We start from the raw sequence: 14,648 nt of genomic DNA on the forward strand, positions 1-14,648 counted from the left end.
TATTGTTGAAATTGCACATACTTTTTATTAAAAACGCTGAGGTTATTCATAATATATTGTGTAAAAGTGAAATTCATTTAAATATAAAAAACAAAAAGTCCACTTTTATTAGTTCTATTTAATCTTGCAATGAGTTTACTCGTGTGGCCCTCTTGAGATCAGATTAAGCTGTATGCGGCCCCTAAACCAAAAGGAGTTTGACACCCCTGGTCTAAAGTAAAGCGGCTGTGACCCGCACATGAGCCGGGGTGTCCGTTCTACCGCCGCCGTGCATTCGGGCGGAGACGCTGGAGCGCCGCAGCTCCCTCACATCCCTAGAGGGAGGCCCGATAGTGGCCTCAGCTGTGGTATTTATACTGCACACACTCCCAGGTGCACAAAGTCAACATGCTTGACACCGTCAGGTACCACAGCGACCGCGCGGCGGCCGAGGCTTTTTCATCTGCCAGCTGGTCGCGGAATAATTTATCAGCTTCCTGAAAAAAAAAAACACAAGCCAAAGCTCCTGAAAGCGAGTTGCCAGGGAGCAAGGCAGAGTCTCTCCTAATGAGACGACGGCTGTGGACCTTCTATCACACCCCGCCGCTCATTCATATTGAAGTGAGCCTATTAACGGCCATGAGACCAGATTAAAAATGTTTTATTGGTCGTTTTTAGCGAGCTGCGACGCGTCTCCGCGCTCCTGATCGGAACGTGGCATCCGTCAACGTGGCAGCAGACAGATTCCCCCCCCCCGCCGCGCGCCTCCGCCGGGGGGAGCTAAACTCTGATTGCTCAACGTTTGATCGCTAAACGTTTCATCGGGAGGCTCTGAAGAACAGAGAGAACGTGTCGGAGGATCCCATCAGCTGCTGGGATTTGATGACACAGACCATAACAAAGCAGCACATAATGGCGTGAGACAAGAAAGTGCTCCGGTTAAATCAATTACTACCTGCTATAAAAACACCGAAGCATGGTGGGGGCGGAATCATGCTGCAGGGATTCTTTCCCTCGATGGGAAGATGAATGCAACTACTTTTAGGTTCCTTAGATAAAGAAAACCACTCCTGCCACAGGTCGACGCGGCCCTCGGTCAGAGTGTGAATCTATTTACGTTTGGGTTAGGTGGAAAGCGCTCTATGTGTCAGTCCATGCAGCATTTTATTGCTCTACAAACAGCCACAGCTGCAACTGCAGGGGTTAGATCGTCTTTAGAAACGGCCTAGTCAAAGCCCAGAACGAGACCTGAGACAGAATGTATGGAAAAACAGTAAAAATTAGCTGAGCTTGAGCTATTTTGGGAGGAAGAACGGGCTTTCTATATGTGCAGGGGCGGTTCTAGACAGGGGCCAACAGGGGCCCATGCCCCTGTAGAAATGGCCCTGGCCCCTGTACTGAAAGCATGATGTTAAATAAACTTCTCATAATTATTTGCAATGGCAAAAGAAACCATAACTGATTGGTCACTTTGACCAATATTATTTTTTTACCTATACAGCTTTACTCTAAAAAGATTTTAAAACTTAAGATGTTTCACGTTTAGCTTTAGCCGTATTGAGCTGGGGGCAAATTTTTCAACTGCTAGATCAGGGGTCTGAAACCTGCAGTTCCAGAGCCACAGGTGGCTCACTTAATATTATTACACAGTTAAATATTGCCATTTTATTGTTTTTAAATTTTTTTGTTCTGTGCCCCTGTGAAAAAACACTGGCCCCCACCTTGGCCCCCCTGGTAAATTTGGTCTAGAACCGCCCCTGTATATGTGTATAACTGAACGGCGGTCAAAGATGGATCCACAGCATATTGACAGGCGTGCATGGGTTAGCGTCACGCATGCATTGTAGCCACTTTTTCATCCCATCACATCAAGTGATGATTGTGTGGTCTTAAAAAAGTGAAAGGGTATGCATGTTCTGAACGTTCCCTTTTGGTTTTGCACAAGAATTCATACATTATAAGTAAAAACAATGTGGATAAAAGTTTTTTTTTTTTTAAAAACTCCCCAAACACACAAAAAAAAGCCTTACCTTGGTGGCTGTTCGATGTCATCTCTGCCAGGTTAGTCGGGGTCGGCGCCAGCACAGTCCAGCGAACAGAGCGGCTGGCTCGTTGTGTCCGTGTGTGTGTGTGCTGCAGAACAGATGTGTGTGTGTGTGTGTGTGTGTGTGTCTAATGCAAGTATGATTCACAGGCGGGCCGCTGTCCTGCCAACGCTAAGGACGTCTGGGAGTGTCCGCTTAAAGGCGAGCTCGGGCTGATCCAACGCTCCGGACGGTCGAACAGGAAACTGGAAGCGGGCGTCCAGCAGCAAGCGGCAGCCAATCTCCATCAGCCTAACGATGTGGCGACTCCACTTAAAGAGGCAGCTCGCCGTCTGGCAATCGCCGTCGATCTACGAGACGGGACAGAAAAGCGCAGCGTCGTCAACCGCTTCTTAAAAAAAAAAAAAAAGGCCTGGAAAAGCAAAAGTGTAAAAAAAGTTTTTGTTTCTTGTTTTAATGCGGGAAGAAATCAGTGTCAGAAAAGTTATAGTTTCTTTTAATGAAATCTGAGTCAAATATGAAAGTTGCTGGAGTGGCGGGGCAGGCAAACAAAAAAAAAAAAAAAAGGCTTATGAGTCTTTTCAAAACATTCCCCACTTAAAGTGTTTTCTTTTTTCTTTTTTTTAAATAAGGTTTCCTGAATTACAGAGGAAGGGAAGCTGCTTTTATGAGAATAAAATAGGTTTTCGGATGCCTGGGAGGTGATCGGCTACATTTTATACAACCATTAACAAGTAATCTATCAGATAAATAAAAGGAACGTTATTTATCTTGCGCCTGGGCTGGGATTTGGTTATGTGCTTTCTTTGAAAAATGTTTCCAATAGAAATATATCTAAAATAGATATAGTACACCTGGGCAAAAAAACAAAAAACAAAAAAAAAAAACTTCAAACCAAAATGGCAAGAAACAAAAAAAGAGCCAAAACGGAAACGATGGATGGAGGAACAAATGGATTAACGGATGGATGGATGGACAGAGGGATCCCGTTCCTCTGAGTATATAATAGTAATTAAATTAAATCTTTGCATGTCAAAGATGAAACATCTCTAAGGTACGAATCGATACATCATCAGAAGGAAATATCCAGTATTACACAGAAAAAAAAAATGCAGATGTATCGCGCAGCAATAGGGGAAAATGCCTAACCTGACAACAGCCAGATGCATGTATCGCTCCGCCTAGCTCCACTCACATACATCTGGGACACGGCTCATTGAAAGTGATTTCCCCAACCAAATTTATGGTCTGGCCAACCAGGACGCAGGGCGGGTGTTTCCTGGATGTGACGTAGCGGAGAAGCCACCGTGAGATTCCAACAACAATGGCGGCTCGCATCGAGGAAGCAAGCGTTAGCATTGATGCTGCTATTTCTTCTGTGTTGTCCAATCTACCTGATATTGTTTCATTAAAAGAACATCAGAGAACGGCTCTGAAGACTTTTGTTGGTGGAAACGATGTTTTCGCCCTTCTCCCGACCGGATTTGGCAAGCGGTTAGCCGCTAACGAGCGGTTAGCAGCTAACCGTTAGCGGGTAGCCGCTAACCGTTAGCGCGAACCATATTAGGAGGCCTTTAGTCCTCAACGCGGTCCGCCCGGGATCGACTCCGACCCGCGGCGCTTTGCCGCCTGTCTCCCCCCTCTTCCTGTCAGCTCACTGTCAATAAAACCTGCGTCGCTCATCAGCGTCACGGGTTAGCGTCGGTGTGAGTGGTTGAAATAGCACGTCGATAAAGATGACAGACAAGTGGCTTATCCAATCATAAGCAAGAATTTTTGAAAAGCCCCAGCCTTCAATAAAGGCAATTCCTATGGAGAGGTCCCAGATGTATGTGAGTGGAGCTAGGCGGAGCGAGACATGCATCTGGCTGTTGTCAGGTTAGAAAATGCCCAGCACTCAAAAAAAAAAAAAAATTAAATAAAAAGGCTTCCGTCTTTATTCCTTTTGGGAAAGTTTTCATTATTGTTCCTGTGATCTAATAAAATTTTTGGTTTGGCACGAGGTCAATTTGTCCTTTCCTGAATTTCTTACCCACATGGTACCAATTTGTCCCACCTTACTTCTCGCTCATACACAGAGTAGAGGCAGTATCTGATATCGAATGATCGTCATTTGCAATATCGCAAATCAGGGAGGACGGCTAGGACAGGTATTCACGCCTTGCACGGCAGCCTGGTATTATGCATTTTGAATTCTAGAGACAAATAATCCTAAAGCTGCTCCGGTATACCTCTTATTAACGGTTTGTTCACAGTGGAGCGAAACGACCAGGTTTAGGGTCCATGTGGGGGGGGGGGGAAATGGGGTTTGCCTGAATGCCTGGAGCCCAAAGCTTAAGTGTCAGATGTAATCACAGCTTAAGCCTCAAGCACTGAGTCGACTATAGCACTACAAATAGAAGGGGTAACACTGCCCTGGGGGGGGGAGGGTGGTGGGGGGTGTGGATGTTTACTCCCTGGCACTGGGTCTCCGAGGCTGTTGGGAACAGGACGGATGCACATGTGCATTAAAAGCTGGGGGTTGGTCTCAAGACGAGAGGGGCCAGACAGTACCGCCGCAGGACAAATTAACCCGCCCCCCCTTTCCAAAAAAAAAAAAAAAAAAACTCGGTCACTGCACAGTGCATGCACACTTACGCTTTGTGATGAAGGGGCACGGCTAGGGAGGGGAGGGTTTTCGGATGCTGAGTATGTGTGTGTCGCTGGGTTTTAGGGAGGCGCTCCAGCGTCCTCCCAGGGTGTCTCATCTGTCTAGGGAGGGGTATTAATCTGAACGTCCGAGACCACTGTCCCTGAAATGAGTCGGCTTGATGCAGGGTGACAGAACTGGGGAGACGTGCCCCGCAGCCCAAAGTGGAGAAATGACAACAACAGCAACAAAAAAAAAAAAAAAAAAAGCACTCACAGAGAACAGAGCGAAGGTTGAAAATTAGATAAATATTACAGGAAAGGTGGATTTCTGCAAAGAAAAACCGGAATTTCTACAAAGATTTTGAACAGTAATGACTAAAAGGTATAATACTGATAGGTTGATCAGTCTAACACCTCATTTTCTTCTTTAATTAATTAGATTCTTTATAACTGTACTTTAAATCTTGCTATAAGTTTGCAATTTAATTCAGTTTAAAAATACTTTAAAAATCCCAGAGGGACATTAAATGTTGTAACTGGCATTCTGCAGGTATTTTCAAAGAGATGTTGTGGATGCTGATAGCTGTGGGCAGGAAGGATCTCCTGTAGTGGTCTGTCTTACAGCGGTTCTGATGAAGCCTCTGGCTCAAGACACTCGTTTTAAACCAAAAAAAAGTATAAACTTCTGACCCAATAATTAATTCAGACTATTTTTATTGTTTATTTGATGACATTTGTTTGATAAAATCTTGCTTTTCAATCTCTAGAGAAACAAAAAAAAAAATCAATTTCATGATCATTAAAAATGTTTGGGGGATGTTTTACATTGAAAGAACATTTTCAAAATCTCCTTTCCGGCTACCAGCAATTTAAATGGGACATAAATCCTTACAAGATGCTAAAATCTTTTTGTATAATTTAATTGTTTGACATTTTCTCTATTTCCATATACTGTCCCAGAGCACTTTCAAAATATCTACAACAAGCTCCAATTCAGTATTTTTTATTTTAATTTTAAGTTTTTAAACCGCTAATTTCAAATCGCTAGGAGTCTTTAAATACAGGTAAAAACACATCAGGCCTTTCACTCCCAGCTCTTCAACTGTGGATAATGTTTTATTTTGTTTATTTTGTGGTCTTAAAACTGTTTTGAATTGTGCTGTCAGGTACATTTTTGTAGTTTTTAATCTCTTTTTATCCTGTTCTCTATTTATTTCCTCAGCATCTTTTTGTTTGTATTTTAGCTTGTAAAGCACTTTGTGCGCCATATGGATTGTTGAAAAGTGCTATCTAAATAAATAAACTTTGATCGACTTTGAATGATACTTGATAATAAACTCAACAGACAACAAAACACTTTATCGTTTACATTTAATATCCACATACTTAAATCATTAGTGCTGCACATTGGCGCAGTGGATAGCACTGTTGCCTTGCAGCAAGAAGGTTCTGGGTTGCATATCAGCCTATATTTTTGCTACAATAGAATTTTTTTTTAATAAATTATGAAGATAAATGTTTATAAAAAGGATTGCATCCCGTGTAAAATTACACTTTGTTAACTGAATCTATGAAACATGTTGAATTATGATCAAACTAAATTAACTTCTGCTGGTAGATGTTATTTAGAGTCATCCCTCATATCCTTACAGTAAACTGTGCTAAGAAACTAAATAATTACTGTAAATCTCTTGTTATCAAAGAGTACAAGACACCCACTGGGTGGGTTAAAACTATCTCACCACCATAGACCACAACATTTCCTGCCCAGGTTTTTCCAGCAGGAAACCTCCAAAACAACAGAGCTATAATAATGCAAAAGGGGAAAAAATGACTAAAATAATAAAAAAATAACTCTAAGCTAAGACTCTAAGCTCCAGGTCAATTCAACACTGTACATCCTACCCCCATTTTGCACACGGGTATTGGCATTTTCTGCCTCTAAACAAATCATTTTTGTACTAGCATATCCCATATCATGTATTAAACAATAAATATACAATAATAAATATTAATAAAAATAAATAGCATTAATTTTTAGCCACGTTTATGTACTTGTCCTGACTGAAGAACTTAAGAAGTAGGCTATAGGCGATCATTAGCATAAATTAAGAATAAATTTTTTTTAATCTGTCTGTATTGTAAATAGCTTAATTCTAAGAATTTTCAAGGCAAAAGGGAGCCTTATGATATATTGAATTTAGGTACAAAATATTTAACAGTTGGGTACAAAGTACCTTGTACAAAATGACCAGACCTCTAAAGGCGCAAAATGTTGTTGTTATTTTAGGTAGTGTTTTTTTTCTCTGAATAGGTTGCGAACGGCACGCTTTTTCATAACTTTTAGATAATTTGTTATAAAATCGAATCCTTTCCAGCGCCGCAAATTGTTTGCAAAATGACGCAAAACGTGTAGCGACCAATGGCAGGCGATCAACATGAAAAATTAGCATTCGGTTGTTAACATGCCTTTACAGCTACGGCTAGGGGTAAATATAAAATTATCAAAAATAAACCACTACAATTAATTAAATTCAGCACTTTCATTCTCTAGTAATGCGGTTTAATGTGGCTTGCATACACAAAACAATTAAAAACAATGTTTTTTGTAAGTTTAGTCGGTTGCTAACCTAGTTAGCGTCAGGGAAGGTTTCCAGCTTCATTACAATTCACTGTTTCTCAACGGCATCAGCTTATTAGCGTTTCCAAATCTAATGCATAACCCTGTTAAATAATGATGATTCTGTTATATAAAGGAACTATCCTTGATCCTGGGCTAATTTGAACCGTAAACGAGGAGCACAATTTAGCTTTAACCGTAAGCCCCGCCCCCAGCAGTTTTTTCCCTCCTATGAGAAACCCTCCTTCTCTAAGATTAAACATGCGCCTCAACCTGGTGCACAATCCTCCCGAGGAAACAAGACTTCACTGAAGGACTTTCTTAGACGGCTAAGTCTAGGGTAAATGATATCTCCGCACCTCATTGTGCCACTGGCAGAGAAAAGTCGTGCCGGTTCGTGCAATCAATCAGCTAATTGTTATTATCAAACTTTTCCTTAACTAGACAAGACTAAATTCAGGTATAGCTTTTTTAGGCACATTTTTCCACAAATTGAAAGGAGTATTAATCTGCAGCATTAATCTCATCTGCCGGGAATAATTGTTTCGCTCTTTGTCAAAATCTATTAAACTAACAACTATTTATGTGTCCAAAGCAAACATATCAGCTTTATATATAAACCAGGGGATGCTTCCAGTGTCAAAAATTGGTGTCGGAATCGGCCAGATAAAAAAACAGTGTCGGTCGACTTCTTACAGCGTCTTCTCCAGCCTCCTAAAAAAAAAAAAAAACATCCCTAAAAACAGGAGTGGGGGCAGAAACACGCTGAGCCTGCCTTCCAGGGCACAACGCAACTCTCCGACACATGCGAGTCCACCTCTTCTGCTTTAGTGTGTGCTGAGCGACGAGCAAAACAAAGCTCCGAGCCTGCCTGCCTCAGTCTGCAACTCACACGTCGCTTTTAACAGCTTTAGCAGCCCCCCATTCACAAATTGACGCATGCAGAGAGCCACCACCGCCCATCCCGCACCATTCACGCACAAATACCAGGGCCTGGGCACATTTTACGCCAGCAACCCGGCCGGGGGGAGAAAAAAAAAGGGGGCTCCGGAGAAGTGTTTTCACTCCGTTTTGTTTTTTTACGGTTAAAGCCCAAGGCTCGGTCGTTAATCTATAAATAGCTCCGCAACAATCGGCATAATAAACATCGCTCCCTCGCTTCCCGCCCGCCGCAGCGCAACAACCCCGTAGCCGAAGAAAAGACTCCGTGCGCGGCTCAGATCCGCCGAAAAGGCAAGCCGCGGAAACCGAAAGCGGAGCGGAGCGGCGTGGAAACTTGAGCCGGACATTGTTTTGATGGATCCCCCCCACCACCACCACCACCAACCCGTGTGTTAGTGTGTGTGTGTGGATCGCATCCCTGGCGGAGGGGCAGCGTGAAGGCGGCGCAGCTCGGCCGCACATTCATCCCCGGAGCGCGCAAACAGCTCACCTACCCGGACCAGGAGGCGTCCAGGCGTGCGTCCCGCTCCGTTCGCCTCTTATTCCTCTCCCATGTTAGACACTCCGAGGTGGAGGGAGGAGGGGGAGGAAAATTCATCTCCTGACAGATTCCGCCATACTGGATTTTTGTTCCAGCCCCAGCGTCACACGGAGCGCCCCTGCACTTACCAGAGGCGGGGTCAGCCGGATGGAAATGGGCCCCATCTACCGCTGTCCTGGCTGGCTTCTGCTGGACTGTTTGGCCACTATGTTCCTGCGCTTTTTTTTTTTTTTTTTTTTTTAAACAAGCGGTATTCGTCCTGCGCGTTTTTTCTGGGTTTTAAAACTTTATCTGGCCACATATTCATCATCAATTTAATTCCAATTAAATTTAGTGTTAAACCCACAATGTCACCAACAACAACAACAAAAAAAATATGTTTTTAAACACAGAAATGTTGATAAGTATATAGTAAGAAAGTAAGTATACTTTATTTATACAGCACCTTTTCACAGGATAATGACAGCAAAGTGCTTCGTGATTAAACAAGCATGAAAACACAGAATATAAAAACAGAAAAGAAGCCTTTAAACCTGAGGCAGGGCCGGATTATCCATAAGGGCCAGTGGGCCAGTCCCCAGGGGCACCAACCCAGGGTGGGGGGGTCACCACATGACACATGCTTTAAAAATATATTTTTCGTAAATTGTTATATTATGTACTTGAAATTGTTGAAAGACCATGCATTATTCGTTTTGTGAACACTGATGTCACAATAATAATGATAAATAAATCAAGATGTTTTTGATTTCAACATTTTAAAATGAGATATTTGAATATTGCTCACTGCTCATATGCCTACACGTAGTTGTGTAAGTTAGTAAATAGTAAATTACATTACAGAAATCCCCTTGATTATGTCTGATGTTTTTGACCGGAGGACAGCACGGGTAAGGGGGGGGGGGGGGTTGTGCTTTGAGGTATCACATTGTCTTAATACGGGCCTGGTCTTAGGCGGCAGTCCTCGACTGGAAAAAGGTGGATTGCCTCCCTCTGAGTCAGGGGTCATCAGCCTATATATAATGTTTTATATAGGCTGATGGGGGCAGTAATGCGGACCCTGGGACTACGTGTCCCGTCTGGCAACTGGGATCAGAGCCGGAGGATGTAGCTGGGGGAGAGGGATGTCTGGGTTTCTCTCCTGGGCGGCCTGTTGCCCCCCGGTGCCCCACACTCGGCTAAGTGGAAGACAATCGATGGATGGAAAAGATAAAACCAGCATACATGCAACACCATACAGCATAAAACCAGTTAAAAGCCAACCTGAATAAATGGATTTTCGGCTATTTCTAAGACACTCAAAGGAGTCAAGAGTCTAAAAGGACCTAATATGAGCACCAGTAACAGCCTAAAAGTATTCCTACCCGTGGCAGATTTAGATTAAAACTTATTCCATTCAACCAAGAAGGTATTTCAGGACGTGACCCATCGTTATCGGCATTACAAACCGTCCTCATGATTGCTGCGTAGCTTTTGCAGTTTCCACTGGCATCTTGATGTTTAATATTTGGTGATCAGCTATAAATCTTTGAGGTTGGAAGGCCTCTGTGCCATCACCCTAATCCTCAGCTCCGTCCACAGATTCTCCATCAGATTCAAGCTCGGACTCTAGTCGGCACGTTTCCAGATATCACTAACTCCCAGTGAGACGATAGATGGTGGTCAAATCAAAAGATTCCCGTAAACCTAAAACTGCCAGGGGTATTGATCGTTTTGGGCTGAACTCAATGCAAAGATCCGCCTGTGGCTCTGCAGAGACGTTTCAGCAGACTCGGGTTGCTTAAAAAGCTGCTCTTCCTCCTGACATGGTCTCTGGGATCCTCTTCGGGGTTTATGACTTCGGTGCCTTTGGCGTTGTGAGCCGGTGCTTGAATAAGCATCACTTGACAATCATCTTCAGCATGATTGCAGCTACTTGTGCACTTTTTTACCTACAGTTTTTCCTTCCACTTAACTTTCCATTAATATCCAGATACCCATTAATGTAAGATAAACACAGCTTTTCTTAAAAAACAGTAGCGTTTTGTGGCTTAGCCGCCTGTTGGAGGGCAATAATGATGCAACGCTGCACAACGGTTACATCAGCAGTGTCAACTTCATCATAAAATAACATTTCTGCTTTCAAACTCTCTGCCATGGATCTCATGTCATATTCTGAATTTGTGGAAAAAAATAATAATATTAGTTGTAAGCCATAGTAATCAAAATATAAAGAGAAATACAGGCTATAATTCAATCTCTGACTGTAATGAATGCTTCACTTTCTAAACAAATTACTGAAATAAATTAACAATAAAATTCAAATGTATTTAGGAGAACCTGTAAAGCAGGTTTAATCGCTCAAGTAAAATGAATAGGATTTTTTTTTTACCCATCTCTGGTGAGGTAATAATTCATCATCATAACTTTTATTCCCATTTCACCCATCTGTTAAATCAATTATACATTATTCATCATTAGTCAACATGCCACAGTTATTTATTTATTATTCAAATGATTAAAACTTACTGTATTTATCATCTTATTTGCATTTACTACAGTTTTAAGGTGGAGTACAGCGAATATGAAAAACTCAGACAACTCAGTCGATGAGACAGGAGCTTAAAAACACTCAAAGGTTTCTCATAATTTAAAAAGCAGCACATGTTTGTGGACCTGGCAGCAGGTTAATGAGTGTTTCAGGAGTAAAGATAAAGATCAGTTCAACATTTGGTGAAAACGTACAGGAAATAAATGCTATTTTTATTGGTTTTATAAGCTAAGGAATGTTTTAAAGCCGTTCAATTTTCCGATGATTTGATGAGATGTAAGAGAAAGGAGCAAAGCGACTAGTTGTTTTTTTTCCTGCCGTATAGAGCGTTGCTTATCCTCTTCAGCGAGTTGCTGCACACTGCTGCTCAGCTGGCTGAAAGCAGCCCAACATCCAACAAAAAAAAAACATCCACGGTGTGGAAACTGAAGGATATCAGCCCATCACCCTCACTGAGCTGAAGCAGATTTCAAGACAAGAGGTGGCGAGCTACGAGCTTGTGACTGGAAAGTGGTTTCAAACACAAACAATTACATTATTTTGTAGATTTTAGTCTCCAGGCTGAAGGTCACCACGCTGTGAGGAATCTCATTCTGACGTTCTCGTTAAAAGTCAAAGGAATCCGACGTTGTCGCTGTTTGTGAAACATCGTATCTTCCAGGAATTCAGGGAATCTGAGAAATGTCTGTACACTGGAGCAACACGGCGGGCCGCCTGTGTCATTGCTGTTTGTTGAAAAGGTGCTGCCGTGGGAGAAAACCCGCTTCTGGTTCTGTTCGCGGATGCATATTGAAGCCCCGCCAGAAAACGGATAGGTTTAGAAATGTCAGCCCTGTCCTTTGGCCTAAGAACTCAACTTTCCAAACAACATGATGTTACCTCCCCTGCATTTTAACCCCTCCCTCTGCCTCTCACCGCTTTCCCATAACCTTCAGAAGCAAAATGAAACAAACATTTTCATCCAATTCTTTCTCATCGCAACACAAAAAAAAAAAAACTCCTTTCCCTCCTGCCACCAGCTCTAATCGAATAAGCCTTTATTTCCATTACTTTATATTTGATTTTGCATCTCGGCAGCCACCCACAGGCGAATCCGACGCGCCGCAGCCCCGTTTCCGCTGACTCGATTACTGTAATGTGCTAAGCAGTTTTCTGTACGGGCTACATCTGCGCCGGTGTTATTATTCAGAGAGAGCAGGTAGACCGCGCCGCTCTGCTGGGAGCCGGGCCTGCTCCCTTGGCCTCAGGGCTCCTTTGACGGCTCACTGAAGTTCACAGGGAAAACCTTGGAGAGGTAAAGCTGTGGAGCTGGAGGAGGCAGAAAGAGGAATCTACCTTGCCTTGCAAAAGCATCCATAGCCCTTGAAAATGTTCCTTCATCTTTTACAATTACGCACCGCTTTTTGTCGGTTCTGCTACATAAAATCCCTTAAGACGCTTCTAATTTGCAACAGCAGTAAATATCACGTTAGATATTTATTGTTAGTCTAGTCAGTACAGGATCATTTTCCCATTTAAACATCCCTTTGCTTCTTTTTTTTTCTGTATAAAATCCTACAATCCTGCTAACCTGACTCCGCCAGATAGATTTGCTCCGCATATCCATCTGGAAACCTTCCGTTGAAGTAATTTTGGGAAGGGGCGAAAATACTGGTTAGCTGATTGGCCTATGTTGGTGATAGACGGGACAAATAAACCAATCAGATCAACGAAGCATATGACGTACTCGTCAACACAACCACAAGCCAAGCTACTCTTGCTGCTGCAGGTAAAGGCTCGTTAGCTCAGCAAAGAAATACTCTGTAATTCCGATAAAACTTGCTCGATAGCCACGCTAACGCTAGTTTCATCGGCTGAAGCCGCCATGTTCTTTAGACTGAACTGTCGCGCTTCTGGTTGCGTCACACCTCAACCCGCCTCAAAGCCAACGCTGATTGGACGTTCGTTTGGTGAACGGCTCCAAATTTTCTTTAACGGAGAGTAGCCAGACTGATCTGCGAGTGAAACCTTGAAAGCTCGCGAGATCAGGATGGTCTCACGAGGCTACGATCCTGCTGGCCTCGCTGAAGGAAAAAACTCACCAACCTATAAAAACAACCCCACCTGCAGTAGTATGCGTATCCGTGCCCTCCAACATCATCTGCTACCACAGCTTCTTCCTCTGTAGTGCCTAAACCTCACAGCTTCAAAACTATATCTGGTCCTAATAAGTGTCGTTCTCAGCTGCCTTAATTATGATAACGGTAGCGTGGACTTGTCTGCTGTCACCAATTTCAAGATCAAGATTTGAAGAATGGACCAGGACGTTATAAACGACCCTAAATAAAGAAACCAGACCGTCTAACACCTAAAAACAGCAAATGTCAGATAACCTAAACACGAGAAAACAAATATTTCCGAGGCATAAAAGTGGAACAAAAGATCAAAGCAGAGGAAGAAAATGAACCAAACCACGGTCTTAAACAGGTTTGACTTTCCACCACATTTACCACTTCCACTTCCCCCGTAATAACTGTCCGCAAAAATATTACCGCTGCCACTATCGAAGCACTGATGCCAAATGACGGCTTGTGCTTGTAGATGTTTTTTGGTGGTTTGAAACCCTGCCAGGAACTGACTCGTTTGGACCGAGCCAAACCGTTTGCCACATCTGATAAGCTCTCACGGCAAGAAAACAAGCTTGTTTTATGTGTTTGTCTATTTGTTTGGGCTCAGTACATTGTATATTTATCAAGGAAATCTGCAAATCAGTTTATATATTCAGCTGTTAGCCTATTTTAGCTTCCAGAAGCTAAAACTGCTTTTTGTACATTCTTATCCGAAGGGGTTTGTACTTTTGTGCTTTGCATTTAATCGTTTTGGGGGAGTTAGTTAAATCTTTACTGGCTTTTGGTTTGCTTGGTTGGATTTTGTTATTCAAAACCACAATTCCTCAGCTGCAAATCTGAGTAAACAAACATTCATGAAGCTTGGTGTATGAATTGACTACAGCAATTCAGGTCACTAATCTTTCAAAAGTCAAAACGATTTCCAAAATTAACTGTGTGAGAGCTAATTATTAACAGTATTTGACCTACATGTTGATTAGCTTTTTCATTGCTTCTTTTTTTTTTTAGCTATTCATAATCATTTCCTGAATTGTTCACTTAAAACAACATATTATGCTTATAGCAAGCTGTTGCCACTACAGACTATTTTAACTTAGCCACTAACCTTCCACTAAGCTAACCACAGATTTTTATTTTCATTTTACTTATACCTAACTACATTTTGGTTTTATACTTAACTACAGATTTTTAATCCATCAATTTTCCACTTGGCTAACTTACTGATTTTTACTTCTGTAGCCTATTTAATGAC

General features: G+C 42.4%; 1 protein-coding gene across 1 annotated transcript in view; it reads right to left on the reverse strand.

Annotated features, from left to right (window-relative positions):
- The window catches only part of LOC105917430 (histone deacetylase 4), a 91,741-nt gene extending 82,799 nt beyond the window's left edge, over positions 1-8,942 (reverse strand). The window contains exons 1-2 of the mRNA XM_036127994.1: positions 8,712-8,942; positions 2,010-2,374 (exon numbers count right to left, since the gene is read on the reverse strand). Coding sequence (XP_035983887.1) covers positions 2,010-2,031 — 22 coding nt within the window. The 5' untranslated portion in view covers positions 2,032-2,374; positions 8,712-8,942. The remainder of the gene's footprint in view (positions 1-2,009; positions 2,375-8,711) is intronic.
- Between the last annotated feature and the right edge of the window lie 5,706 nt (positions 8,943-14,648).

The sequence above is a fragment of the Fundulus heteroclitus genome, chromosome 24 (genome assembly GCF_011125445.2).
Source record: "Fundulus heteroclitus isolate FHET01 chromosome 24, MU-UCD_Fhet_4.1, whole genome shotgun sequence".
Lineage (NCBI taxonomy): Eukaryota > Metazoa > Chordata > Actinopteri > Cyprinodontiformes > Fundulidae > Fundulus > Fundulus heteroclitus.